Here is a 24,942-nt window from a genome sequence, read left to right as displayed (position 1 = left end):
TGCTCACCGATCAAGTCCTTCTCACTTTCACCTTTGGCCATCGCTTCGACAACAACTCACACGCAACGCTGTGAACATGCCCGAAGCAGCAGTCAAGGCCGGCGGCGGTGCTGGCGCGAAGCAGCGCGCCATCACAGTCGTCGACGAGCACGTCCTCACCCACCTCCGCACCATCTACAACGCCCACGCGAGCGCAAACCCAGACAAGAAATGGACGTCCACAGACATTGCATCGTTCCTCACCAACATTCAAGGACACGACCCGTCCGAGACACTCCACCCCCAGACAGGCGACTTTGACTTCAACCAATTCCTCGAATACATGACCTCCCCCCGCAGCAAGATCACCAAGGACCCGCCTCCCACCGACCTCAGCTGGCCTCTGTCCAGTTACTTCATCTCCTCATCACACAACACCTATCTCTCAGGGAACCAGCTGTCAAGCGATAGTACAACTGAGAGCTACACCAACGTCCTGCTACGCGGATGTCGATGCGTAGAGGTCGACGTGTGGGATGGCGATGATTCCGACTCAGATATGAGTAGTTCTGATGAGGAGGAGCGGGCAAGGGCCTCGTCGTTACGCAAGAAGGAATCGCAAAAGGGCGGCCTAAGCCGCTTTAGCTCCATCAAGAAGCGGCTGCCAGGCTCGCTGTCTGCAAGACTGGAAAAGACAAGCATCGGAAAGCGCCTAGAGGATCGCGAGGCCAAGAAGGAGGGTGCGGCAGCGGTAAATGACGAAGCCGAAACCACAGCGCCTCGCGCATCGATGCAGGAGGACGTGCTCGAAGTGGCCGTGGTCGAGCCAAGAGTGCTGCACGGATATACCCTCACAAAGGAGATCACCTTTCGCGACGTTTGTGTGGCGATTCGGGACAGCGCCTTCCAGGTGACGGACACGCCGCTCATCGTCAGTCTCGAGGTGCACTGCTCGCCAGCGCAGCAGGCCATCATGGTCAGCATTATCAAGGAGATCTGGGCCGACTACCTCGTCCCGGAACCAGAGTCCGAGCCGGACGTGCTGCCGTCCCCTGAGCAGCTCAAGTCCAAGATCCTCGTCAAGGTCAAGTTTGCCGCTCCAGGTTCCTCTCCAGAACGCTCGGAAAGCGGCGGCGACGATGACGACGACCGACTGCCAGCTGAAGACAAGAAGAACAAGAAGCCCTCCAAGATCATACAAGAACTTTCTCGTTTGGGCGTCTACACGCGGGGCATATCCTTCAAGGACTTCACCCAACCCGAAGCCACCATGCCTACACACATCTTCTCCCTTTCCGAGAAGAAGTTCCTCGATAACCACGAGAACAGGAGCGTCGAGTTGTGGGAGCACAACAAGAGGTACTTGATGAGGACGTATCCAAAGGGAACAAGAATCACTTCGTCGAACCTGAACCCGGCGCCGTTTTGGGGCTCCGGATCCCAGGTCGTAGCATTGAACTGGCAGCAAGTTGATGAAGGCACCATGCTAAACGAGGGCATGTTTGCGGGCACGGGCGGATACGTTCTCAAGCCAGAAGGTAGGAGGAGGCCCTGTCGTGTTCTGAACACGAACCATGCTGACTTGTGCACAGGCTATCGCCAGGACCTGCCAGATCGCCCCCAGAAAGCCATCGCCACCAAGACGCTCAAGTCTCTGAGCATCACGTTCCTCGCCGCCCAGCGCATCCCCATTCCTGCCGACGACAAATCCGCCAAGGGCTTCGAGCCGTACGTCAAGGTCGAGCTGCACGTCGATGGCTCCGAGGGCCAACGGGGTGGCCACATTGCCAACGGCGGCCACGAGCGCGAGGGCGAGTACAAGGCACGCACCAAGACCCACGAGGGCGTCAACATTGATCTCAAGGGCGAAGTGGTCAAGTTCTCCGAGATCAGCGGTCTTGTGGAGGAGCTGACCTTTGTGCGCTTCACCGTCCGAGACGACGAGATTGTGCGTGACGACCTGGCTGCCTGGTGCTGTGTGCGGCTGGACAGGCTAGGCGAGGGGTATCGCTTCGTCCACCTGTTGAACTCCAAGGCCGACTTGACGGAGGGTGTCATCTTGGTCAAGGTGGAGAAGACGATGGTGTAACTTAGAATCTTCATTAGGCAGATCTTTTCCACAGCATACGAAGCCGGCGTATCGACCATGCATAGCGCAGCATCACGAATTCCATTCTTCCTTTTTTTTTCCTGCATACAAACTGCCCGAATGCACCATGAAAAACAGAAACCATTGCCCAGACTGGTATCATGACAAAAGAAGATGAACCCCCAATGAATCAATCAGTGTGCGAAGTATCCCTCGGATCACGTTCACTGGCACGACCAGGCGCGGTCCCCTCCCCAGCGCCGCCCTCATGCCCATGTCCATGACCATGGCCGCCGCCGTCGCCCCTCGCCTTGGCCTCTCTCATGTCGTGCCCCTTCTCCTGCAACTTGGCGTTGCCCAGAACACCACCCGTCTTCTCCATGATCTTCCCGACCAGGCTGTCCCTCCTTTTCTGCTGCTGGCGCGGGCGGTTGTCCACCTCCTGTTCACGACCCATGCCCGCGTAGGAGCCGCCGTAGCTGTCGTCGTCTCGCCGGCCCGAGTCCATACCAGACACGTTGCCCAGGCCGCCGCCGCCGCCGCCGGAGCGCTCCTGGGGGTCGGAATGCGCGTAGCCGCTCCGCTGCCGGGGAGGAGGGTTCTCGGCGTACCCGGTCGATGTGTTGGGCGGCACGTCGGTGCCTTGCGTCCTGGGAGTCCTATCGACATCCCGACGCTGGGTTGTATCCTGACGCCGGGTTGGCTCGGTGCCATATTGCTTGAGCATGGTGTCAGTCACTAGCCCAGGGATTTAAACGCAGGTGCAATTTACCGGATGCTCACCCTGGTACCGGTATGACTCCGTGGGCGGTTCGGTCTAGTATCACATGTGAGCTTCGGTTCCAAGGGGGGGAAAGGGGTTGATGGTACACGTTCGTATTGATCGGGTGGCATGCCAGACATCTTGATCTGATTTAGCTGGTTGACAGACTAGATAATACAGAGAGATAAGTGACTTATGCTCTCCAGAATTAGGAATAACGTGCCATTTGCGAGAGGCTCAAGTTGGCTTATATGCTCTCCCCGTCTTCCCCCACCCCCCTATTCCGAAGCATCCGCCGCCTGCTCGCTGCCACCACATGATGTGGGATGTCCACGACGTCCAGTCGTCAGCCCGGCCACGTCACAGTGCCCTCCTTTTCTGTATGACTAGGGCGCGCATTCAGGATCTTCCTTCTTAATTGCCATCCTTAGGCGCAAACCTTAAATGCAATCGCGCATGGAGGTGATAATGCGGCATCACCCGATATATCCTGGGCGAGTGTAGCTCTCCAAACGCTTGCCCTTGACCAACTCGATATGGTAGGCGCTGGGCGCTGGAATAGTTGAATTATGTGTATCGTTTGCCTTGCTTCGTCGGGCAATGGCTCGTAAAACCGGCCGGGAGCACGAAAATAATGTGAGTATCATTATAGACCCCGTTCGCTATATCTAAATTTTCCTATACCTGGCACTTTACGAGTCGAATCCCCTTCTTGCTGCCCCTTGATAGGATCAAGCAAGAAGTGCTGATGCCCAGGATTCAGGCATCGATGCCCGACTTCGGCTATGTACTTACTCCCACCTACAGCCCTCGATAACTACTGGGATATGCGCACTATCCTTTGGATCTTAGCGACAACAGCTACTGTTCCTTAATTGTCCCAAAATTATTGCATTTCTTTTCAAGATCCTCCTGAAGGCCCAAGTGTTGGCCATCCACGCAACGTTCGCTGGAGATCGCTTACAGAGTACGAGTCAAAATAGCATTAGTTCAGACAAGACTAGATTTTGGTTCAGTCACTGTTACCATACGCTGTTATGCCAATAGATGCAAGGGACTTGTTATGTTTCGTACCACTTTGGGTGTAGCTCACCATACATCTACAGGAGTCAAAAATGGCAACCCCTTTCCGCGGACGAAGAAAAACAACTAGAAAATGTCCAACGTGTATCTCTTGATGTTATCAAACCTGGTGAGGTTATTCGGGAAGTCCCTTTTCGCAATTGCTACGAAATAATGTTCGCCTCTGAGCGCAAAGAGGTTTGGAATGTCAAGTCGCTCAGTGGCAAAGCTAGTGGCAAGATACAGCTTCCAGCAGAGACCACAGTGACGGTATGCAAAGGCTGTTATTTAATTAAGTAAGACCCGCGCTATGTCTGGAGAGTATGGTATACAGATTTCTGCGCAGACAGTTAGTTTCACACAGTCTGTGTTATCAAAGCGCCCACCCCCTTTCTCGCACTGCCAACGTTGGAGCTGGGTTTCACATATGCAGCCGTCGCGAAGTCTCCTCACAGTCGACTTGCCTTCTCTTCGCCGACAAGTGCTCCGCGCATCATTGCCGGCCTGCTCTGAGCATGCCCATGAAGGACCATCTCCCGACCGCCCTTGGTCCCCCACCAGGCCACGCCAATGGCCGCTCGCTCGACGTCCATCTCTCCACTCACGAGCATATCGAGAAACCTCTTCTTGACTGGTTCGCGAAGACGAGGATCCTCAATGGCATGGAGTGACTCGGCTGTCCCAGACAGCCACTCTTCCACAAGCGGCAAAGGTAGGAATGGAAGAGAATCAATCAAGGCCAAGACCATTGCGCTTTGTTGCGACAAGTTGTCTCCCGATGCCTGGGACGCAGGGTCCTGCGCCATAATGTTCTCCGGTAGAGGTGCTGTGTCGGCATTGACCATCTGCATGCACAGCATCTCCAGTAATGTCTCGGACATGTGAGGCTCCTGTGCGGCGATGGGGAACGGCGGAGACACAATCTGCATGACGGTCTTGAATGCCATGCGGAATTGCCGAGGTGAGATCAATGTCGGGAAGGATTCGAATAGCTTGATGATGTAGAAAGGTGCCATGCGAATAGTCAGGGGACCGTGCTGTGGACACGACATGACGGATAAAACGGCGCTGTGAGCAGCCTCGAACAACTGCACCATGGAGGGCGTCAACGCACCGTCGTGCGATATATATACCAGTGCCGGCTTGACAATCAGGTCGTCACACGCGGCCGTGGAGAGTGTCAAGGGAAGATGCTCGGCAAGGTTGAGGTAGAACAGATCCAGCATCCTTTGTGCCTGGCGTGTTGGCAGAGAGGACTCCCTGGGCTTGATCTCGTTGAGGAAGATCTCAGAGGCAGCTGCGTATCTCGAGACAACATCAATCGCAGTCATGTACGCAAACGTATAGACCTGAAACGAACTGTTGCCGTCGCGCGCCGAGATGAAGTAGAGGTTCCGCAGGATGTGCAAGGACTTGACGGCAACCCCCGGCGCAGTCACGTCGTTATACATGTGCGGATCTAAAAGGCTTCGCGACACGACGGCTTGCAGTATGGAGGACACACCGAAAAGAAGTTTTTTGAAGGTCTGCCACAGCGCGGGCCATGTGTTGCGAAGGGTCTCTTGACCGAGCCGCGAGCCTTCGAAGGCAGGATCTACATCACATAGAAGTGAGCGAGACCAAGTTTCCCAGATCTTCTGACTAAATGCCACCAGTTGGTCTTGAGCATCGAAAACGGCTCGCGTGTCGGAGGCATTGAGAATGGCGAAGCCAGCGAGTTTGGATAGAGGGCCCAGGTTGCCCATCAAAGGTTTCTGCGCCATGTTCTGCATGAGGTGGAAAGAGGGCGACGTAGAGGGCCATTCCAGAATGCTCCCAACGCTCTCTGTCGTTTCGCGTCCAATGTGCTCGAGGAACGACCCGTTATCGAAGCCCTCCTCGCCGGTGATCGCCCAGATCGTCAGAGGGAGAAGCGAGTTGCAGTGAATCTGTGCTCGATGATGCTCGGACAGTAGCGGGAACGCGAAATTCAGCGCCAAGACGATGGACCCTGGTGCGATGCCGCCGTCAAACAGGTGGTCTTGCAAGGCGAGGTTGGCGGCCGTCACGACCGCTCCTTCGAGGGTGTTCCGCAGAGATCGGGACAGTGCCCTCCTACACTCGTTCTCCATGCCCATCAGCACGCCGGTGAGGACCAGAAGATGCTTCCATCGTTGCGAGCGCTCGTCGGCGCCTTTCACGACCGCCCTCGTCCATTCATCGCACTGTAGACCTCCAAACTCGCGTGGTTGCAGAACTGGAGTCTTCTGGCCAACAGCGCGCTCGTGCTCGTGCTCGTGTTCGTAGACTCGCAAAGCGGCTGTATTGTATATGCTGATGATTCGGACAGCAGTGCGCAGTCTGTCTGGCCGGTGCCATATCGCGCGCGCGGTGAGAAGTTGCGACGTGAGGACGCCCAGGTTCAATGGATTCGAGAGCTGGGTCAGGAGATGTGTCGTCGTTCCGATGATCTGCTCGGTCTTGGGACCATCGTGCACGTCTTGGTAGTACTGGAGGACCGTGTTGAGCAGTCGGTCCGCGGGCATTGTGGCGCCACTTGGCTATCGGGAGAACAGTGAACAAGCTGACTTCCTGTTCATCGCCTGTGATGGAATTCAAGAGTCAGAAGTTGGAGCTTGGATTGCGCAGGCAGCATTGCAGATCCTCGGTCACTCAATTGCCGAGGCTGTCGCGATCAAGTCCACCCCATGACGTCGCTTACCTACCCTGCACACGGGTTACCGCAGATCCCCAACTCCAACGGGATCCGAAGTTACCTTACTGGACTCGCTTCTTCTCAACACCACTTGCTGTCGACCATCGTACGCGACAAAACGCGTCCGAGGCCTAGCCTCTCGCGAGGACGCATCCAACTCTCAACCACCACCCGCAATCAAAGCGATAATGACAGGGTACCATAACCCACCGCCGCCCAACTACCAAACTCCCCGATTCCCGTCCCTGAACATTGGGACCGTCTACGACTACAGCCAGGATCGGCGCTACACGCTCTACTACGTTTCCGATGTCTGGCGCTTCACGGTCATTTGGACTCTCATCGTCTATGCGCTCTTCCATCTAGGCGCAGTCGTGGTGGCTGTGCTTACGCATGGCTGGCGGATTTCCACGTGGAAGTACCTCTGGGCGGTGCCCATTGTGTACTTGGTCATTGCTGGTCTGGAAGCAATCCTCGCAGGGAGCATCGTGGGGGTTATGTCAGTCTTTGACGACCGATGGAAGGCGAGAACAGGAATGCTGACTGCTGTAGGCTCGGAGCTGTGTATTCGGCCGGATACTACGAAATGAACACTTGGATCCCCTGCACGTGGGGATTCATCAACTTGCTGATATTGATTATCTCTTCGTTTACGATCCAAGGCGGCCTCTGAAGGGCGTCAATGCCCACAGATATCTAGGAGGAGAACTAGAAGAAGCAACAGCACGACAGCATCGCCGGGCGGCTAGACGGGAGGACGTGCTGCATGGAGCAAGCAGTCAAAACGATAACTTGGCTCGAAACTCCGACCACGCTGCGTCTTCCAGTATTTAACTTGGCAGGGCGGTGCATCCTTGGTCGAGCTCTGGAAGAGTACAGCTATCTCTAGCTGTTGAGCCAAAATAAGACCGGCAAGCCGGAACGGCTACATGCGAGGTGCACGCGATATCCTCAATAGGCGTTTTGCGGCTCGTGGAGGCTCCAACAGTGGTCCATACTTGCCCACCGTTGTCGGGCGGTCTTGCGGATGGTCTCGAACTTGGGCCAGTGCTGGCACGCCATTGCGCCAAAACGATATGCAGCCGGGTCCGGCGCAGTCCATACTACAACAATCCTACGTGGCGCCATGTGTGCCTGCCTGCTGTATAGTCTTTGAGCATAGCATGGGGGAACCAAAGGTACTCGATGGCTTGGCAAAGGCCTGGGGAGAATGGTCTACACGGTGAACCCGTCCAGAGAGCATAGTACGCCCAGCACGGACCTGTTAAACTCCCAAACTGCGCAGAGAACGGCTTGGTGAAAATAAAATAATAATAATACTCCAACTGTCAATTATAGTATGCGACGCGATGACCCTACCCTCACTGAGCCTGCGATCCAATGCAGGTGGGGGGGTCTGCTGCATCACGGACCCTGAAATTAGCAGCACTCGACTCGTGCTCCTCCCACCGTCCCACGGCTCGGGCCACATGCTTGATATTGTTCCGTTGAACAATCATCACCAGATTCCCCCAGCGGGAAGTATTTCTACATTCCCCTCACTTGTCCGTCCAGAGCTTATAAGCAAAGGTGCTCGTCCTTTGAATCAAAGGTGGTAAGTCTTCGCGTCAAACACCACCTCGATTTGCTCTAATGTCGCTCTTCAGACACGTCGAAACGTTCACCTCATCCTCATCCTCCTCACCTTCTCTACCGCACACGACGCCCCAATTGCGCCTAGAGAAAAGCACCATGGCAGACAACCATCCACTCAACAGTGACACGAACCCGTCCATGCAGACATTGATCACCCTCAAACCCTACTTTGCCGGCCAACCAAAGGCGCTTTCCGGCATTGCGCTTCGTGCGTTTTGCCTCGGGCTCACGCTTGCCTCATCGCTCATCTTTACACTGGCCATTCTCTTCTTTACAGACAGCCCGCTGTGGAGGGCCCCGTGGTTTCTGGGTGCGCTCAGCCTCTTTCACTTCCTCGAGTTCTGGACCACGGCGCACAAGAACACTCTCGTGGCGGGCATTGACAGTTTCCTCCTGACGGCCAACTGGCCCAGCTATGCCATTGCGCATACCAGTGCTTTCGTCGAGACGGTAATTGTTGGCTACTTCTTTCCCAACCGCGTCCTTGCACCGGCTTGGATTGTCGTTCCCTTTGGTCTGGGTCTTGTGCTCATCGGGCAGATTGTGCGGTCTCTGGCTATGCTGCACGCGGGAGCTAGCTTCAACCATCACATCCAGCAGTCCAAGGCCACCACGCACACCCTCGTCACCACGGGCATCTACTCCGTCTTCAGGCACCCGAGCTACTTTGGCTTCTTCTGGTGGGGGCTCGGAACACAGATAGTGCTGGGCAACCTTGTTTGCTTCGTCGCCTACACGGCCGTCCTGTGGTACTTTTTCTACGAGAGGATCAGAGGCGAGGAGAAGAAGCTCGTCGAGTTCTTTGGCAGAGACTATGTCACATACCGAGAAAGGGTGGGGACGAAGATTCCGTTTATTAAATAAATGTCAGTCAATCAAGGGGTCAACTGCTCCTCCATTACGACCCTTATCTCTGTGAACCACCCAGTGGGCACCCAGTTCAAGGAACCAGGTCAGGCGCCCATTTTCCGGCTCACACTGCCGTACTTGGCCTGCCAGGCGTAAAAATACATTAGAGCGGCAAATGGCTGGCCAAGGACCGTGAAGGAGACCCAGAAGATAATGTTGCCAATCAACTTACCCCCCTGTCCCATCCTCCTACTCTCCAGAGGCGCGGTGAGTGCGATGAGCGGTAGCTGCAAGAACATGCCCAAGAATGCGACACCTAAGAATTGTCAGCGCGGCTGTCCGAATGGTAAGGGGTCTAGATTTTACCAATGACATTGTGCGTCGGTACACCGACCAGAATCTCGTGCAGAACAGCCGACATGAAGAACACAGACAGACTCGCCGCCTTCGGGCTCCATCCCCTGCCGACCATGGGCATGTACACGTGTCTCTTGAAGTAGGTGTACACGGGCTTATTCCACGTGCGCCAGTACGCTCCCAGACTCTCGCTGTTCCACCAGTCGTCGTAGAATGAGCGATCGCCGAACCGCAGTATCTCAGCGAGGGCGTTGAGGAAAGACTGGAAGAGAGCAAAGAAGCCTGCGAGCCAGATGACGAGTGAGATGGTGGATAGTTTCAACAAGCGCTCGAGTATGGAGGGAATGTCGAGCGACGCAATCTTCTCGAGCGAGTTGATGAGAACTGGCGTTGCGTACTGTGCTGTGGCGAACCAGATAAACACACTCAGGCAGAAGACCTCGCCCAGCCGCTTGATGACGAAAATCCACCTGATTTTATCGGTACGGGGATACACAGGCTGGTATACGAGGGTGGGCGCCCACCAAAAGTAGATCAGATTCCCCATTGTGATGTTCTTCGGGTAGGGGCAGCTAGCGTATAGCTCGGGTACCAGCTCACCCTTGACCGGGTGAAGGTACGCATGTCGGAGATCGCGGTTGGTGAAGGCGTACGAGGCAGTCTTGAGCCAGACGACCACTGCGTGCATCTCGGTAAGCGTACCGATGAGCGGGTGAAAGATCTTGAAGTATACGACGAGCGTGGTAATGGCTAGTCCGAGGGTGATGTTGATCCCGTGTGCCCAAGCGACCAGAACCCAAGTCGAATGGAACTTCTTCTTGTCCTCTTCCGAAGGGCCTGCTTGCCCGTCCTGGATTCGTTTGCGCGAACCAAGCGCTTGCTGTGCTGCCGCTAATTCGATGAGATAGGCGGCGAAGAGATGGCATGGAATGAGGAAGTAGAGAAACAGCCCAATAAGTATGTCCGATCGACTGTAGTTGTGGCACCGCACACAAATAAGAACGCCGTACTGAAGAGCAATCAGATTTGATGGAACAGTCTTTGATACTTGAGACAAACCTTTTGAATATTCTCAATCATAAGCCTCAGATTTCCCACGACTGCGCCTCGTCAGTCCAGGCCTGTTACCCTGGGGCGTATGAGAGCTACTTACCCAGCACAATGACCATGAGATTGCGGAAACCCAGGAAACTTGGGTTCGCCTGAGCATCATGACTCAAGCACGACGGCCTCGTTTGGGCATGGACAGCCGCGACATGGCGATATTTCTTCTGCAGCGGCGGTGTTGCCTTGACCCTCTCCTCTGTGGTGGCATTGGACGGTTCCACGTCCGTGACGGTGGCATTGCTCTTGCGATTGGTGACGCCATTGGCGGCCTGGACGCCTGTCGACGAGGCAGCGCGCATCGCAGTTCCGTCGTGAGGGAGAGACGCAAGGCTGCAGTATCCAGGGACAAAAGCTGAAGGTGAAAGAGAAAGAGGGACAAGCTGGGCGATGGTGATGAGGAATGACGAGTTCCGAGAGGCTTAAGGTTCCAGGTTGGCGGGGCAGGGAAGCAAGCATGCACAAAGTTCGATAACGCTATCTCGGCTGGGTTCCTGCCATTGCTGATGCATGACAAGATGTTTAGGGGTCACAACACGCAAGACACGAATTTCTAAAGAATCTAGAAGGGGAGAAGATCTTTCATGTCAGACCTGGGCGTGGGGGATGCATGCCAGTGCGCATGCTCGAGGACCTGGTGCCTGAACAGAAGCTTCAGAGCTACCTGCGGGTGGCACCGGCGAACCCGACAGGTTTTTGGAAGCTTGATGAGCATGCGACCCTAGCGGGGCTTTTCTTGAGCGCTTGGAGATCATTTCCAGGGTCCAGGGCTGGTTTGTTGGCCTTCTTGCAGCATGTGAAAGTCTCCATAGTAATGGAGTCTTGCTTCCTTTCACGCATGTACCTAGTGACCATTGCTAATCAAGAACTCTCACCCGTTGTAGTTCAATGTTGGAATAACAACAAGGCTGGCTGAGGCTTGCACCATTCTGTTATGATGGCTTGAAATGGGTTTCAGCCCCTAATTGTTGTGAGGTATCCGTAGTGCAGCACCTGACATGACGGCCTGTTGTGCTCGCTCAGTGCGATGACTAAGCCTTCTCAAGAGCTCACGTGATCGAGAGCCTCGAGCGCGAAGAAGCTCAGACCTGGTTGCCATCATGAGTGAAGCCCTCATCAACCTCATTGTCTCAAACGTGGCGCATTCATGCCCGAAGCAGGATATATTTGTCGACCAGGAACCTGAAAGAGACCGAACCTCTTATCAACCAATTGAAGTTCAGCGAGGAAGCAAAGGTGTTGGCCCATCTGCCTCACCAGACGCGTCGACGGATGATCGAGGCCAACGACGCATACTAGCGCCATGGCCTATGAGCCAAGAGGCGAGCCTTATGGCCACAAGGGCGGTGACGGGCAGGACGGCCCTCCGAGGGTTCGCGGACGAAGTAAGTTTCGGTGCCATTGAGTGAACTGGGTTGAGGTGGTCGAATTACGAACAACACATGCACCGAGCACGCCACGGCGAGGCAGGCGGCATTGATGGGGATCTGAATCTTGAGAGTAATCGGCGCTGTGCTCTATCACCTCCGGTTCCGTGTGGTGCAGCAGTCGACAAGTTCATCATCACCTGGCCAGTGACCAAGTGCGGGTGATCATTTTTGTGAAGACGGAGTCGCGTGACGATGGTGCGAACTCTTCAAGTCAAGATTGCACGGAGCGCGCCAACTCAGCAGCATATCCCACAGCACTGTAGCGAGATTGCGGCGACTCTGCAGCCTGTCTTTGCCTCATATTTCTACGACTCGTGCAAGTTGCTGACATTGCTCAGGACCTGTGACAGACTACAGCGCGACAGTCACGCGATGGCTTCGAGACCGGGGTCCTCTCTACAAGCCTACCTTTCTAGGCGAAGCCGAACGGCCGGGCATGAGCTATATTGTTGATGTAAGCATGCGTGCTCAAGGATGCATCCCAGGTTCTAACACACCCAGATGGTCCCGCCCGTTGGCCGCCCAGCCAAGCCCGCTGATACGATACCCATCAAACATCTTCATTCCTCCCTCAACAAAATCAAACATCCCGTCAACGTTGTCCGGTGGACGCCTCAGGGTCGCCGCCTCCTGACTGCGTCGACCAGTGGCGAGTTCACGCTATGGAACGGCACGGGGTTCAACTTTGAGACCATTATGCAGGCGCATGATTCTGCGATCCGAGCTTTAGAGTATTCCCACAGCGATGATTGGTTAATATCGGGTGACCACGACGGCGTCATCAAGTACTGGCTGCCCAATTTCAACAACGTCGAGAACATCAATGCGCATAGCGATCCGATCCGCGACCTGGCTTTCAGTCCGCAGGACAACAAATTCGTCACGGCATCCGATGATTCGACGCTGAAGATTTTCGATTTCGCGGAGGGGATCGAGGAATCGAAGTTGGAAGGCCATGGCTGGGATGCGAAAAGTGTGGACTGGCATCATCGCCTCGGCCTGATCGTCTCCGGGTCCAAGGACCATCTTGTCAAGTTGTGGGATCCCAGGCAACGAAACTGCTTGACGACATTGCACGGGCACAAAAGTACGGTCACCAAGGTCTCCTTCGAGAAAGTTCAAGGCCACTGTCTTGCAACATCAGCACGGGACCAAACAGCTCGCGTCTTCGACCTACGTATCATGCGCGACATCTGTCTTCTCAAAGGTCACGAGAAGGACATCTCGACACTGACGTGGCACCCTGTGCACGCGAACCTCCTGTCGACGGGAGGCATGGATGGTGCCATCCATCACTATCTGCTCGACACACCCAACCCTCCTCCAGGGCAGGCCCTGACCATATCGCCCTGGGACAGTCCGGATCCAACATCGACACCGCCCCAGTCCATCTGGCCTATGCACAAACTACCCTTTGCTCATGACTACGCCGTGTGGACTATGGACTGGCACCCTCTGGGCCACATTATGGCTTCTGGCTCCAACGATCGCATCACACGCTTCTGGACTCGTGCGCGACCCGGTGATACAGACGTCGCTCTGGATCGGTACCACATTGGTGAAGCAGCCGCCGAAGCTCAAGGTACGTGGGACCGCAGAGGCAACAGGAAACAACGGCAGGAAGAGGAGATGCAGGAGCTGGACGACGAGGCCGATGCCCTTGTGGACCAAGACGTTCGTACGGGGCCTGGTATCCCAGGCCTACCGCCCGGTCTTCAGCTTCCTGGCTTGGGCAATTCTGTTCCTCCGCCTCCTCCACAGATCCCCGGGGTCGGCGCCGGCGGGCCTGTTCCACCACCGCCCATCCCTCCTCCTGGCATGAATGGCGCGCTGCCGCCCTTGCCAGGGTTGGACCCGAACAACCCACCCGACCCAGCGACCATTCTCAAAATGCTACAGGATGCGGGTATGCCTATACCCCCGCCTGGCATGCCTCCGCCAGGCTTCATGCCTCCTCCCCCTGGCGCAGGCGGCCTCCCCCCACCACCCCCGGGAGGTTTCCCTGTTCCTCCTCCAGGTATTCCCGGCATGGGGGCTCCTCAGTCAGCTGCGGATGCTGAAAATGCAAGACGGGGACGGGCTCCTCTGCCTAGTCAAGAGGATAGTCTGAAGAGCGAGCAGCGCCAGGGACGCTACACAAGAGCTAGATAGTTTTTTATGAGGGTGGGTTTTCTTTTTCCGACGATACCTTGTAAAATACACATGAATGGAGTTCAAGACTGATCCGTTTGTCCTGTGATATTCTATCTAAAGCTGATGATGATGCTAATCCACAGTAAAGGCATATCCTGCTCGCGCCTCCCTATCTGTGGCCAATACAAGTTCTATATGCACGTTCAAGTAAAGAAACCCCCCTCGAGAACCAGCTTAAGCCCTTGGTGACGGCAGAGCCTTCTTGTCCCCCTTGGCGAACGCCTTCTGGCGATCAGCATAGTCCCGGATGACCAGTGCGCAGGTCATGTCTGAACAGAGCCTTCTCCTCCTCTGCACCGGTAGCTTGGTCGCAAACTCGAGCCCACTCGCCCTCTCCACCGCCTCGACAGGGACCTCAAAGTCGGTGATCGGCTTGTCGTTGGCAATGGGAGCGTTGGGCAGGACAAAGGCGCCGAGGGCCACGTTGCCGCCCTCCCGGCCATCCTCGGCGAAGATGACCTTGTAGAAATGGGTAGGCACGGCGATGCTGGGCGGCGACCCGATCATCTCGTACTTGACGTACCACTTGTTGTCCACGGGGTCCTTCTTGGGCAGGTAGAGCGGCCCGGTGACGATGCGGACACTGGGGTACTTGACCGTGAGGCGTCGGCAAAAGTCCTCAAAGTGCGCCCAGTAGTCCCTGTTGAAGCCTTCGCCGACCTGGGGGCACATGTTGGTCAGGTAAAAGGTCTCGTCCATGGACTTTTGGCTCCATTTGCAGTCCGCCGCGGGCACCTGGTGGCCACGATCGTAGCCGCTCCGGAAGTAGTCTTTCAGGGTACCGCGGAACTTCTGTGGGACGGCATCGTCCTCGGCAAAGACGCTGTGCTTGCGGTCTCCCTCGCGGAGGGCGAGCGAGGCGGGCGTGATGTGCTCGACCACCCAGTGAGGATTGCGCAGGCGGCGATCGTACGAGGAAATGAGCGCCGAGCGGGAGGCGACGTCGGCGACGGGGCCCGGGAATCCATACTGGAAGAGACCGGCTGGGTCTACGGGCGCAATGGGCAGAGGGACGCCCGAGGGTGTCTGGATGTGTGGTTGCGGGAGATTCGATGGCATAGGCAGCGCTGGTGGCGCGCCAGTTATTGTGACTGTGGTCGTCGTTGTAGCGGCTTGCTGGGTAGGCTTGGGTTCGGTTCGAAGAGAGTACATTGCTGCTGTCAATGCGGCACCTCCTCCTGCGCTGAGGCAAGCGATCATTGCCATGGATTTCGACATGGTGGCGGTTGGTATTTGAGGAAGCCGGATTGATTCAGGCGGAATGGGAAGCTGATTGCGTCTGGAGACCAACGTCTGAGCTGTGCCAGTTCCTCGTGTGGGGGTAGGAAGAGTGTGACGCTGGCAAGAGGCTCCTGAGGTCAAGAGGCTTCGCGCGCGCGTGTTCACGGGTTTGGGGTCATCTTTTCTCGTTGTCTTGGCAGGGTCACTTGCATTAGCGGCGGGTGCAGCTGGCCAGTGCATATTGGCTACCCTGTAGATCCAACCCGTAGTTGATATTCACGTCGCCAGACGGATGAATGATATGTACTTTGAGACACGAAGAAAGCCTTTAAATATATCTTAAGAGGTAATCTTACAGACCCAGCTTCTTTAGTCTCGAGGACCCGAGGTGGGTCAGCTTGACTCTGGCTGTGAGTTGTATCGACAGTCTAGGATCACATGATGGCCACCACGGCTTCATTGTCTCAGACAATTGTCACATCGACAATGTAGATTGACTCGTGCATATATCGAGATTACAGACGGTACCGGAGCCTTGGTCCCCAAACCTGTCTAATACTTATGGCCACCAGCACGCGCGCTCCAAAAACCCTCAGGGTCATTTTGCTTCTGCAGCGCCTTCAGCGCAGCATAGTCTCTGTATGTGCCTGTCACGTTCTGGTCGCCAGCCGCGTCGTTCATAAAGTACGGCAGATAAAGGCCATCGACCTGTCCTTTGGTCCACTCGGGTACCTTGGCCTTCAACCACACCTCCATCTCCTTTGACATCTCACGGACCAGCTCGTCATCTGAGGGCAGAGCCCAAGAGCATTGCGTCTCAATGATGAGCCTGTCGCCGTCGTCAGGATGAACCCCCATCGCATTGCCGCCGGCTTCTTGGCTGTGCTTGGCGATGATAGAAGGGAACGGCTGGAAGGCAATTGCGCATTGCGCTGTTAGACGAAGAGGGCTCTTGAGGAAGTCGTCGAGGATGGACTTGAACTTGAGACTAATCTCGTTGTACATGTGCGGCGCATCAGCGACGTACGGGACGGTGAAGGTCTGTTATTGAATGATCTGTCAGTGACCGTACGAGAACTGGTTCCGAACCCCAACTAGGGAGTACTCACCCTGAACGATTGTCGAGCCGACTGCAGACCTGCACTAGCACCGTTTGCCTGCAGCAGACTTGCATAGCTCTGGGTCTTGGTTGTGTCAAGCGTGGAGGGAATCTCAAGGAATTTGGCGAAGGCCCCCTCCATCGGGGGCTCAGCGTCGTGGTAGAAGTAGAAAACCAAAAAAAGCGGCAGACTACCAGCGGCCGTCAAGTCTGTGGGAATGATCGCCGCCTTGGGGTCCTCGTTATTGGCAGGGACAAAGTCGTGCAGCGCTGAGAAAAGCGCATCGACCTGGTCTGCAGCATACATGCGCATGCCTCCCCAGACCTCTTGACCGACGGGCACAGTCTTCATGGTGAACTGGGTGACGATACCGAACTGGGAGCCGCTGCCACGCATGGCGGTTGCAAGCTCAGGGTCAGACTCGTCAGAGATAGTCACGATGGAGCCGTCAGCCTGAACCGTTTCCCATTCAACAACGGTCTATGAGTCAGCAGGCTTTAGTTTCAAGAAGGAGTGGTGACATACATCGGCGGCGAAGCCTGTCTGCGCCGAGAGAAACGAGATGCCGCCTTGCAAGACAAGACCACTTACACCAACAACACCTACACGATCATTAATTCTTGTTTTCCGAGGGAAGCAACTCGCATGCTCACCAAGACGTCCACCGACAACGGCAACACCGGCATCTGCGAGGTCCCCAAGGGGATCGTTCCACTCGCCACCCGGTTTCACGTAGGCCACGCTCTCCTCCTTGTTGAAAGTGGCACCCTTCATGTCGTTCAGACTGACCAATACGCCCCCATCGACGTTGGCGTGTCCTGGGTTCGGGTCATGACCTCCGCTCTTGACCGCAAACTGGACCTTGGGATGCTTGTTCAGGATCTTGACCGTCTCTGCGACGTCCTGTGTCGTCTTGGGCCGAACCAGACACGCAGGCTTCTCGTCCTGAACGGTCAGGGACCAGAAGTCCAGAATTTCGCCAGTATAGTCGAGCTGCAGACGGTGCGCGACCAACTCCGGGAGGGCCTCCTCGAGCTCGCCACAAGCCTTCTGCGCCTCTTTGCTGTCAGTGCATTGGATGGCGCCAACGACAGCCGCGAAGACAGTGGCAGTGCGGAATAGCATGTTTCGTGCAAAGCGCAAAGTGTTGCACTGGAGATGAGAAAACAATCATTCTTCAACAGGGGACATGTTCCCTTTTAAGCAAAGTAGCACCTCGCAGATCTGAAGCCCGAAACGGTCATGCTTACGCCCAGGACCCAACAAGCGGATCCATTGCGAACGAACGGGGGATGAGTCTGCCGCTCAAGTCGATACGACTACGCAACGCTGTATGGTGTTTTGTTCTCGAATCCGAGGTTGCCAAGGCTGAGTCCGAATACTTGGTCCGAATACGCACCCCTGGTAGGGGCGTCGGTTACGGTGGATACACACGTTGTTGTAGGTATTCTGCCCCATCAGGCGGTTCGCCGTCACCGAGTCGTACGAGAGCTTCTGTTGATCCAGGAGAGATAGACTATAGTCTGCCTCGCAAACCTTGCAATTAGCGGATCTACAGTCTACATGCATGGCTGACATGCAGTCTGGCTGCGCATTGGCCCCTGGCGGTGTAATCGAAACCGAATACGAGTCAGGTCAAGTCAGACCAGATCAGAACATGGCAGCCAAGACAAGAAATCATGGTCATAATAGCTCTCCATGAGTCCATGTCACCAGGTTCGTCGAGGCCACGGGCCTTGCTCGGGGACTTTGTGAGCTCATGATGTTTGCAAGATCGAAGGTAGGGCTGGAACAAGCGGCTGACACAGTGTAATACAACCCAAGCTATAGCAAACAGCAGCTCTTGGGGTCGAGGCTCCTCAAGGCAACACTGTGCAGGAGGAACTTCGTCTTCTATGAGACATTGAATCTAGGCCGGTCTGCAAACCGAGCTGTCAGTGCTGATATGTGCGTGATAGACAGCCTCATCGAAAGGGCCGCCTGATACTGGAGGTGCAATGGTGAAGAAAGCGCTCAGGGTGTCCGACCCCAAAAGATGGACAGATGCACAAATCGGCGCAGGTGCATTGGATTGCATTAATAATAGATGCACCTGTCCAAATGCGTTGAATGAGAACCCTGATGGTCTCCAGAGCGGGCAGCGACGTGCCATTGCTGAGAATTATTAGTCCTTCTAGTGCCCAAGGTATTATTAGCCTCCCTTGCGGTGAAGCGAAGCGGGACAGACCCTTTTCGCGTGAGTCGTGGTATTGGGTCGACTTTACCTTGCTTCATACGCGATTCAACCTGAAGGTCCCAAAAACAGCGAAGTACTAGAGAAGGCCAAGTGGACCCTGCGTCTGAGCTGCAAGACGTCACTCTTGAGCCGCCAAGCCAGCTCTGTAAAAACCCTCCCGCATTTATCATCTCGCTGCGGCATCACGACGTCGATCTCGTCCACCGAGAAAATCATCTTTATTGTGCGCGTCGACGACTGGACGCTCGCCAGCCAACGCACGAGATAGGGACCGGCTCCTCGAAGTTGGGAATTCAGACGATACGTCGCATGCGTTCGCGTCCAGTCGCCTCGATCGTCGGTTCACCCACGACTCGCACGAATTGACCCCTCGACACCAACATAGAGGACCTCAGACCGGGGTCGAGCGTCACCATGGCGCTGGCGACAATGGAGCTGAGCAATGACGCCCGTGGGTGGATCATGTGTATCATCAGCGGAATTGGTATGTTCGCGCCACTGTGAACCAACGCTGTCCGAACTGCGTACTGACTGTGCGCAGCTTGCGTTTTTGGAGCCGCCATCATCTGTGTCGATGCGCTTGTACGACTCTTTCCGGGCAAGCATAACTTTCGCATAGCGGAGAGCAACGTCTTCTTGGCCGCGTCCCTCAGCCTGAGCTTCGGTGTCATGCTCTTTTCAGCGATATACAGCATGCTACCAGAGGCCAAGGACTATCTCAAAAAGGACAACTGGTCGGATCAGAATGCGGGACTCGTCATGATGGGCGGATTCGTGGTGGGCTTCTTTGGCATCCAGATCATCTCCCGCCTGGTGCACCAGTACATGCCGTCGCATGTCGTCGACTGCGACCACACCCACGAGGAGTCGCACCAGCACGACCAGCACGACCATCACTCAAACGAGCGCAGCAGCAGACACCGTTCACGTACGAGCCACGCCCGGCGCCGAAGTTCTCACACGCGTTCGCCCCAAGATCCCGACCGTAAAACGGCGGAAATCGCCGAAAACGGCAACGCAGCATCAGAATCGACGCCCCTGCTCGGGAACGGCGCCCCCAAATTGACATCCCAGCAGAGCGATAGTGCTGTCCTGCAGCGTAACCAGACCGTCGACTCTGCGCATGCGACCCGACCTCGGATAGCCAACGACCCAGCCAACCTGAGAAGTCGACCGAGCATGCTCCAGGTGCAGGATAGGGTCATGTCCTTTGTCAAGGACACCAAGCGTGATTGTGATGCGGGAGGCTCATGCTACGGCTACTCGGACCCCTGTGGCCAAGAATGCTTCAAGCATTTGGGCAATCGATCCTCCATAGCACCTCGACATGGCAGTTTGATTAGAACCACGACTGGGCCATTCTATCCAGCCTCGGGATCAGCGTTGCATGGAGTACAGCGCAGTCGATCGCGAGACGTCACTCACGGTCCCAATGCGCCGAGGACCCTCGTCAGCCGAGCGACATCGCGGGAACCCCTCAGTCCGACAGGGGAGGAGGACGCAGACCAGGAATACCAAATGGGAGAGGACTCGTCACTGACCAGCAGCGATGTTGAGGCAGACGCCGAATCGCAGCACCACCATCATGTACCTGAAAACGCCTTTCTCTCCATCGGTCTCCAGACGTCAATAGCTATCGCCCTTCACAAATTCCCCGAAGGGTTCATCACCTACGCCACCAATCACGCCAACCCATCTCTGGGCTTCAACGTGTTCATGGCCCTCTTTGTGCACAACATCTCCGAGGGGTTCGCCATGTGTCTTCCCCTCTACATGGCCCTCGGCTCCCGCTGGAAGGCCATGCTCTGGTCCGCCATGCTGGGCGGTCTGTCGCAGCCGCTGGGCGCGGCCATTGCTGTCCTCTTGTTCAAGGTGGCGAGCCACACCAACATTCAGCCGAACGCGGTGGCGTATGCGTGCCTCTTTGCCATTACGGCTGGCATCATGGTCAGCGTGGCGCTGCAGCTGTTTGTGGAGAGTTTGAGCCTCAACCATAACCGCAACCTCTGTATTTTCTTTGGATTCACGGGCATGGCAATTCTTGGATTCAGCAACGCCTTGTTTGGTGGGCACTAGACTAAATGGTCTCGGGTTGGATATCGGCATTTTGGGCAGGCTGGGTTATAAAAGAGCTCAAGAGGGTGATTTCATGGCGTTTGGCGTATGTACCTGGATACATAAATATCACTAGAGAAGAATGCACTTATTGTAGAGACGACTTGGTTGCGCCTGATATTCGAGCCCTTTCTCGATCCGTCTATAAAGAGTTCATGTGCTTCGTAAAAGTGCTGGCATACCCCCGCCAGATGCCGTGATGATTTTTTCCGTTCCCAACGCCAGCGCAAAAAAGATACTAAATCACAAAAGACTAGGGTCAATAGGCCCATCCTCGTGAAGGGGCGAGTCTCTCGCCAGATTGAAGATGTTCTCTTCATCTTGCGCCCATTCGTCATTCGTAGCACCGTAATCCATGTCTGCAGCGAAAATCTCTTCCTGCTCATTGTCTTCTGGCCATGGGCTGTTCATCCCAAACAGACCGGAGTCCAGGGCCTCGACGTCTTGGAAGAAGCTGTCGGGGTCGAACGACTGGTGCTCAGTTGCAATGTGCGCATCCACCTCTTCGGGGCCGTTGAATGGCAGGGTGCAGACGTAGCATGTGTATACTGCGTCCACAGCACCGTGGACCAGGGCATCCAGGTAACCTGGTCTCTCCTCTTCCGGCACAGTCGCTGGCACGGAGACCTTGGGCCGATCCTGGCCCAGATGAACGTATCGAACATGGTCCTCTAGCCTCGCTTTGGAGGTGAAGTGCTCGCCACACCCTTGGTCATTAGACCACCCACCAATGTCAACTGCGATGCACCCACAGATGAATCGCTGGCCCTTGTGCACCGTTCGGACATGGTTGTTCCGGTTGGATTTGTTGGTGAACCACTTGTCGCAATCCGGGTAGGGGCATGGCTCGGTCCGTCTGTCATCAACCGTCTTGCCCGTATGATGCACCTCGACGTGCCTCTCTAGATCGCCTTGTTTCGAAGACCTGAACTCGCAGAACATGCAATCCTGGTGCTCCTGTTTCAGGTGATTTTGCAGCAGAAGCTCAGTCGTGAAGCCTGTCCTGCGTGGCTCCCCGTCGGGAGACGTCTGCTTCGCGCACTCGTGGCACCAGAATCTCGCCGTCCCGTGCTCCCGCTCGACATGTTTGCGTAGCGATGCCTTTGTGTCAAATGCAGCATCGCAGCCCTTCTCTGCGCATGGGAAGCCCTTGAGTCCCTGGTGCTCCTTCCGGACATGCTTGGCGAGCGTGTCCTTCTTCCGAAAGCTCTGCCCGCAGTCCTGACACCTGAATCGCTCCGCCCCTTCGTGGACCGCTTGATGACGCTTTAGGCGTGTTCCTGTGACGAAGCTCTTGCCACAGCCTTCTCGAGGGCAGACATGTTTCCGTTCCTGGGTGTGGGTCGCCTTGATGTGCTGCTTCAGATGTTTGTCGACCGTGTAGTCTTTTGTGCAGCCATCGTAGGGGCAGACAAAGGGTCGAGAATTGGTGTGCGAGTTGAGGTGATCTCGCAAGCGGGCGGGTCGGTTGAAGGTCTTGGGGCAGCCCGGCCAGGTGCAAGACAGGGTCTTCAGATCAGACGGAAATCGGGGAGTCTTGGGCGTAGTAGCTGCGGTGGTGGTGGCTGGAGATGAGACTGTCTCCGCTGTCGAGATGGGTGTTTGGGCGGTGTAGTGATCGTCGTCAATTGTGGTGTTGGTGTCGGTCTCAATGTTGAGATCGAGGTCGTGGTCTAAACGTAATCGTTTGGCGGGTGGTTGTGCCAGAGACTCGTCGACTGCGGTTCTAGTAGCCATCATAATGGCTGTGCATCGGGGAATATCAGCCCGTCATGCCACATGTCTTGGGTCGGCCAGCTCTTATCAGCAGATGATGACCAAGCTTGGTAGACGGGAATGGGAAGGTAAGATGTTGCTGGAATCACAAGAATTTGAGGTTGGCGACGAGTTTCTGAAAGTTTAGTGGGCCGCCTCGGTGAGCATACCCTGCGACGCACCCAATGCAGCTAAGCGCGTCTGCAGCTGGCGCTCACCGAGGCTGCAGGCGGCTGCAACTCCAATTCTCAATTTTTATTCTCGTTCACCCTCCCGCGACTGACAAGGACAACTTCATCTTGCGCCCACCACCACAACTTCCGTCACTGGCCGTCCATTCACTCTTTTTAACGCGCAAAACCTGTACCGATCTCCAGCAGATATGTCTGATTACGAGGGTGACGATGTCGATGTCGGCGGGTGAGTCTCAACCGTGTCGATCGACGTGGTGACTCGTGCTAAACTGTCAGCGGCGAGGAGTACTTTGAGGAGGAGGAGGAAATCTACGACCCCGAGGTCAACGTCGAAGACGACGAGAACAACCCCAACGGCAACTTTGACGAGGACCAAGACAACGTCGTGCCCTCGGGCGACCCTGCCGCCGCCGCGAGCGCCGCGAAAGCGTCCGAGAAGTCGCTCCGAGACAAGAAGATCCCCGACGAAGAGCGTACGACGACCCCCTACATGACAAAGTACGAGCGCGCGCGCATCTTGGGTACGCGGGCGTTGCAGATCAGCATGAGCGCGCCCGTCCTGGTCGACCTGGAGGGCGAGACGGACCCGCTGCAGATTGCGATTAAGGAGTTGCGGGAGAAGAAGATTCCCTTGATTGTGAGGCGATACATGCCGGATGGCTAGTAAGTTCACTCTGCCGTGCAGGAGAAGATGTCTTGTCGTCGTCGGTGCAGGAGAAACTGACGTGCGCAGCTATGAGGACTGGACTTGCGAGGAGCTTTTGCAGTGAGGCCATATACCTCGCCCGAGGACAACGTGGACCAGCGCATCGCTGCGAACGTGTCGCTTCGGAGTCTCCAGGACAATTTCGTCAATTACAGCGCGGCGTTTTACATCATTTTGATAGGAAAAGAGGGGGTACGACTAAAGATAGCACCATAACTCATCACGCATTGCTTGCATCACCGCATTCAAGTGCGCTGTTGTACCCAGTGTACAGCTCCCCCTTGTGCTGTTCGCGCCAAGGATCGAGGCGATGGGAGGGCGTTGCCCAGACTCACAGAGCTAGTGTAAAGTGTATACGTCGTACCATGATTAACCGATGTTCGCGTTACGGCTAGTGCAAATGCCAAGCAGATGGGGCAATGCCATAGACGAGACAATGCACAGCAGGGACGCTGCCCATTGGCAATTGGCTGGGGTGGTACGGAGTAGTGGTGTAACTTAAGGACTCCGTACAATGCGCCATGAGGTCACAAGTAATTAGTGCTCCTTGCTGGTCTTATTACACGTCAAACTAACATATCCTGTCACCCAGTCCGTCGCTCTACCTTATTTAATTTTTACCGTTCTACTGGGGACAATTATTACCACCCAGATATACTAATTCACTTTCACCACAATGAAGTTGTCTTCTCTCTTGGCCACAATCCTCTTGGCGACCGTGTCGTCCGCTTCACCCTTTATGAAACGCGAGGTCGGCGGCGTATGTTTGCCTGCAATGCTGCTTTGCTCGGGGAAAGGCTAACAACTCTCGTTGTCGCAGGTCCTCATCTGCACCGGCGCCAATGCAACTGGTCACTGTTCACACCAGGTCTACTCCATGGAGGAGTGCCATCAGCTCCCTGCTCCATACTACCAGAACACCAACACATTTGCTCCCGATGGCGAAGCTTTCACTTGCTTCCCCCGTCTATACGATTGCGGCGGCATCTGCATGAGCCCAACAGGGTGTACTTTTGGAGGCGTGGACTTTTCTTACGAGCACAAATACAATCTGAGTGCTATCAAGTGGGATAGCCTGATCAAGAGCTTTGATTGTTCACTGAAGCAGGTTTAAGTTAACCCGAGGAGCTGTCCTATATCGGCCGGGATGCGGGTGTCAAGGAAGCGCGCGTTATGCAGGCGTATAATAAAGATGCTCGGGTCTCATCCGAATAACCGTTTTCGGACTTTTCTCTTATCGTCAGTCGTGGACTCGTGGCGCATCATGTTCCAAGACCTCGAGTGCCTTACCCGCTGCTCTACGTGAATTGGCGGTTTTGTTTAGTGACGTATGAGGAGGTAATTCGGTGATCGCCCGGGATCCAACCTCCATGCATGGTGGGGTATCGGACTTCTTAGTATTGTCTCCTCAGCATCTTATATCCTCCCCCTCTGTCGACTTCACTTCTTTCAGATCATA

The 24,942-nt window shown here is 55.5% G+C and overlaps 13 protein-coding genes across 13 annotated transcripts; 7 read left to right on the top strand and 6 right to left on the bottom strand.

Annotated features, from left to right (window-relative positions):
- Positions 1-76: 76 nt before the first annotated feature.
- On the top strand, positions 77-2,068 carry F5Z01DRAFT_616908 (phosphatidyl inositol-specific phospholipase C; the record flags this gene model as incomplete). Its single annotated transcript, XM_046260942.1, has 2 exons — positions 77-1,517; positions 1,572-2,068. The coding sequence occupies 2 exons, from the start codon at positions 77-79 to the stop codon at positions 2,066-2,068; spliced, it is 1,938 nt and encodes a 645-aa protein (XP_046121179.1).
- Positions 2,069-2,258: 190 nt separating this feature from the next.
- On the bottom strand, positions 2,259-2,971 carry F5Z01DRAFT_671692 (uncharacterized protein; the record flags this gene model as incomplete). Its single annotated transcript, XM_046264724.1, has 3 exons — positions 2,259-2,786; positions 2,841-2,885; positions 2,939-2,971. 3 exons carry the CDS (start codon positions 2,969-2,971, stop codon positions 2,259-2,261), a joined length of 606 nt encoding a protein of 201 aa, XP_046121178.1.
- Positions 2,972-4,342: 1,371 nt separating this feature from the next.
- F5Z01DRAFT_617032 (uncharacterized protein) lies at positions 4,343-6,418 on the bottom strand (the record flags this gene model as incomplete). The annotated part of the gene is made up of 1 exon (XM_046260951.1): positions 4,343-6,418. One exon carries the CDS (start codon positions 6,416-6,418, stop codon positions 4,343-4,345), a length of 2,076 nt encoding a protein of 691 aa, XP_046121177.1.
- A 141-nt stretch (positions 6,419-6,559) lies between these two features.
- F5Z01DRAFT_460859 (uncharacterized protein) lies at positions 6,560-7,347 on the top strand. The gene has a single exon (XM_046259914.1). The coding sequence runs from the start codon at positions 6,777-6,779 to the stop codon at positions 7,176-7,178; it is 402 nt and encodes a 133-aa protein (XP_046121176.1). The 5' UTR covers positions 6,560-6,776; the 3' UTR covers positions 7,179-7,347.
- Positions 7,348-8,017: 670 nt separating this feature from the next.
- Positions 8,018-9,131, top strand: F5Z01DRAFT_460857 (Isoprenylcysteine carboxyl methyltransferase family-domain-containing protein). Its single transcript, XM_046259913.1, has one exon. It carries the CDS (start codon positions 8,221-8,223, stop codon positions 9,085-9,087), a length of 867 nt encoding a protein of 288 aa, XP_046121175.1. The 5' UTR covers positions 8,018-8,220; the 3' UTR covers positions 9,088-9,131.
- F5Z01DRAFT_648225 (MBOAT, membrane-bound O-acyltransferase family-domain-containing protein) lies at positions 9,065-11,162 on the bottom strand. Its single transcript, XM_046263025.1, has 4 exons — positions 10,583-11,162; positions 10,489-10,529; positions 9,439-10,438; positions 9,065-9,388 (listed from the first exon to the last, which is right to left on the bottom strand). The coding sequence occupies exons 1-4, from the start codon at positions 10,833-10,835 to the stop codon at positions 9,177-9,179; spliced, it is 1,506 nt and encodes a 501-aa protein (XP_046121174.1). The 5' UTR covers positions 10,836-11,162; the 3' UTR covers positions 9,065-9,176.
- Positions 11,163-12,203: 1,041 nt separating this feature from the next.
- Positions 12,204-14,222, top strand: F5Z01DRAFT_459957 (WD40 domain-containing protein). Its single transcript, XM_046259905.1, has one exon. It carries the CDS (start codon positions 12,465-12,467, stop codon positions 14,112-14,114), a length of 1,650 nt encoding a protein of 549 aa, XP_046121173.1. The 5' UTR covers positions 12,204-12,464; the 3' UTR covers positions 14,115-14,222.
- A 108-nt stretch (positions 14,223-14,330) lies between these two features.
- On the bottom strand, positions 14,331-15,374 carry F5Z01DRAFT_617224 (DNA/RNA non-specific endonuclease; the record flags this gene model as incomplete). The annotated part of the gene is made up of 1 exon (XM_046260962.1): positions 14,331-15,374. One exon carries the CDS (start codon positions 15,372-15,374, stop codon positions 14,331-14,333), a length of 1,044 nt encoding a protein of 347 aa, XP_046121172.1.
- A 399-nt stretch (positions 15,375-15,773) lies between these two features.
- F5Z01DRAFT_459979 (uncharacterized protein) lies at positions 15,774-18,021 on the bottom strand. The gene is made up of 4 exons (XM_046259906.1): positions 17,131-18,021; positions 17,003-17,079; positions 16,487-16,957; positions 15,774-16,418 (listed from the first exon to the last, which is right to left on the bottom strand). The coding sequence occupies exons 1-4, from the start codon at positions 17,600-17,602 to the stop codon at positions 15,930-15,932; spliced, it is 1,509 nt and encodes a 502-aa protein (XP_046121171.1). The 5' UTR covers positions 17,603-18,021; the 3' UTR covers positions 15,774-15,929.
- Positions 18,022-18,685: 664 nt separating this feature from the next.
- On the top strand, positions 18,686-20,934 carry F5Z01DRAFT_648215 (ZIP zinc transporter). Its single transcript, XM_046263024.1, has 2 exons — positions 18,686-19,197; positions 19,255-20,934. The coding sequence occupies exons 1-2, from the start codon at positions 19,128-19,130 to the stop codon at positions 20,787-20,789; spliced, it is 1,605 nt and encodes a 534-aa protein (XP_046121170.1). The 5' UTR covers positions 18,686-19,127; the 3' UTR covers positions 20,790-20,934.
- Positions 20,935-22,810, bottom strand: F5Z01DRAFT_648214 (uncharacterized protein). Its single transcript, XM_046263023.1, has one exon. It carries the CDS (start codon positions 22,566-22,568, stop codon positions 21,072-21,074), a length of 1,497 nt encoding a protein of 498 aa, XP_046121169.1. The 5' UTR covers positions 22,569-22,810; the 3' UTR covers positions 20,935-21,071.
- Positions 22,771-23,899, top strand: F5Z01DRAFT_460121 (DNA-directed RNA polymerases I). The gene is made up of 3 exons (XM_046259908.1): positions 22,771-23,003; positions 23,054-23,440; positions 23,511-23,899. Exons 1-3 carry the CDS (start codon positions 22,966-22,968, stop codon positions 23,545-23,547), a joined length of 462 nt encoding a protein of 153 aa, XP_046121168.1. The 5' UTR covers positions 22,771-22,965; the 3' UTR covers positions 23,548-23,899.
- F5Z01DRAFT_460225 (uncharacterized protein) lies at positions 23,854-24,779 on the top strand. The gene is made up of 2 exons (XM_046259910.1): positions 23,854-24,243; positions 24,304-24,779. The coding sequence occupies exons 1-2, from the start codon at positions 24,160-24,162 to the stop codon at positions 24,595-24,597; spliced, it is 378 nt and encodes a 125-aa protein (XP_046121167.1). The 5' UTR covers positions 23,854-24,159; the 3' UTR covers positions 24,598-24,779.
- Positions 24,780-24,942: the final 163 nt, after the last annotated feature.

The sequence above is a fragment of the Emericellopsis atlantica genome (genome assembly GCF_019669845.1).
Source record: "Emericellopsis atlantica unplaced genomic scaffold F5Z01scaffold_5, whole genome shotgun sequence".
Classification (NCBI taxonomy): domain Eukaryota; kingdom Fungi; phylum Ascomycota; class Sordariomycetes; order Hypocreales; family Bionectriaceae; genus Emericellopsis; species Emericellopsis atlantica.
This window is presented reverse-complemented; position numbering and strand designations above follow the sequence as displayed.

Bases quoted from the DNA above. Each gene is read 5' to 3' on its own strand.
- F5Z01DRAFT_460859 (XM_046259914.1), top strand. From the start codon at position 6,777: ATGACAGGGTACCATAACCCACCGCCGCCCAACTACCAAACTCCCCGA.
- F5Z01DRAFT_460857 (XM_046259913.1), top strand. From the start codon at position 8,221: ATGTCGCTCTTCAGACACGTCGAAACGTTCACCTCATCCTCATCCTCC.
- F5Z01DRAFT_648225 (XM_046263025.1), bottom strand. From the start codon at position 10,835: ATGCGCGCTGCCTCGTCGACAGGCGTCCAGGCCGCCAATGGCGTCACC. The intron at 10,530-10,582 runs GTAAGTAGCTCT...GACGAGGCGCAG, and splicing joins TCTCATGGTCATTGTGCTGG to TCGTGGGAAATCTGAGGCTT. The intron at 10,439-10,488 runs GTTTGTCTCAAG...ATTGCTCTTCAG, and splicing joins TGATTGAGAATATTCAAAAG to TACGGCGTTCTTATTTGTGT.
- F5Z01DRAFT_459957 (XM_046259905.1), top strand. From the start codon at position 12,465: ATGGTCCCGCCCGTTGGCCGCCCAGCCAAGCCCGCTGATACGATACCC.
- F5Z01DRAFT_459979 (XM_046259906.1), bottom strand. From the start codon at position 17,602: ATGCTATTCCGCACTGCCACTGTCTTCGCGGCTGTCGTTGGCGCCATC. The intron at 16,958-17,002 runs GTATGTCACCAC...GCTGACTCATAG, and splicing joins AGACAGGCTTCGCCGCCGAT to ACCGTTGTTGAATGGGAAAC. The intron at 16,419-16,486 runs GTGAGTACTCCC...ATTCAATAACAG, and splicing joins CGGCTCGACAATCGTTCAGG to ACCTTCACCGTCCCGTACGT.
- F5Z01DRAFT_648215 (XM_046263024.1), top strand. From the start codon at position 19,128: ATGGCGCTGGCGACAATGGAGCTGAGCAATGACGCCCGTGGGTGGATC. The intron at 19,198-19,254 runs GTATGTTCGCGC...GACTGTGCGCAG, and splicing joins GTGTATCATCAGCGGAATTG to CTTGCGTTTTTGGAGCCGCC.
- F5Z01DRAFT_648214 (XM_046263023.1), bottom strand. From the start codon at position 22,568: ATGATGGCTACTAGAACCGCAGTCGACGAGTCTCTGGCACAACCACCC.
- F5Z01DRAFT_460121 (XM_046259908.1), top strand. From the start codon at position 22,966: ATGTCTGATTACGAGGGTGACGATGTCGATGTCGGCGG. The intron at 23,004-23,053 runs GTGAGTCTCAAC...CTAAACTGTCAG, and splicing joins GACGATGTCGATGTCGGCGG to CGGCGAGGAGTACTTTGAGG. The intron at 23,441-23,510 runs GTAAGTTCACTC...TGACGTGCGCAG, and splicing joins CGATACATGCCGGATGGCTA to CTATGAGGACTGGACTTGCG.
- F5Z01DRAFT_460225 (XM_046259910.1), top strand. From the start codon at position 24,160: ATGAAGTTGTCTTCTCTCTTGGCCACAATCCTCTTGGCGACCGTGTCG. The intron at 24,244-24,303 runs GTATGTTTGCCT...TCGTTGTCGCAG, and splicing joins TGAAACGCGAGGTCGGCGGC to GTCCTCATCTGCACCGGCGC.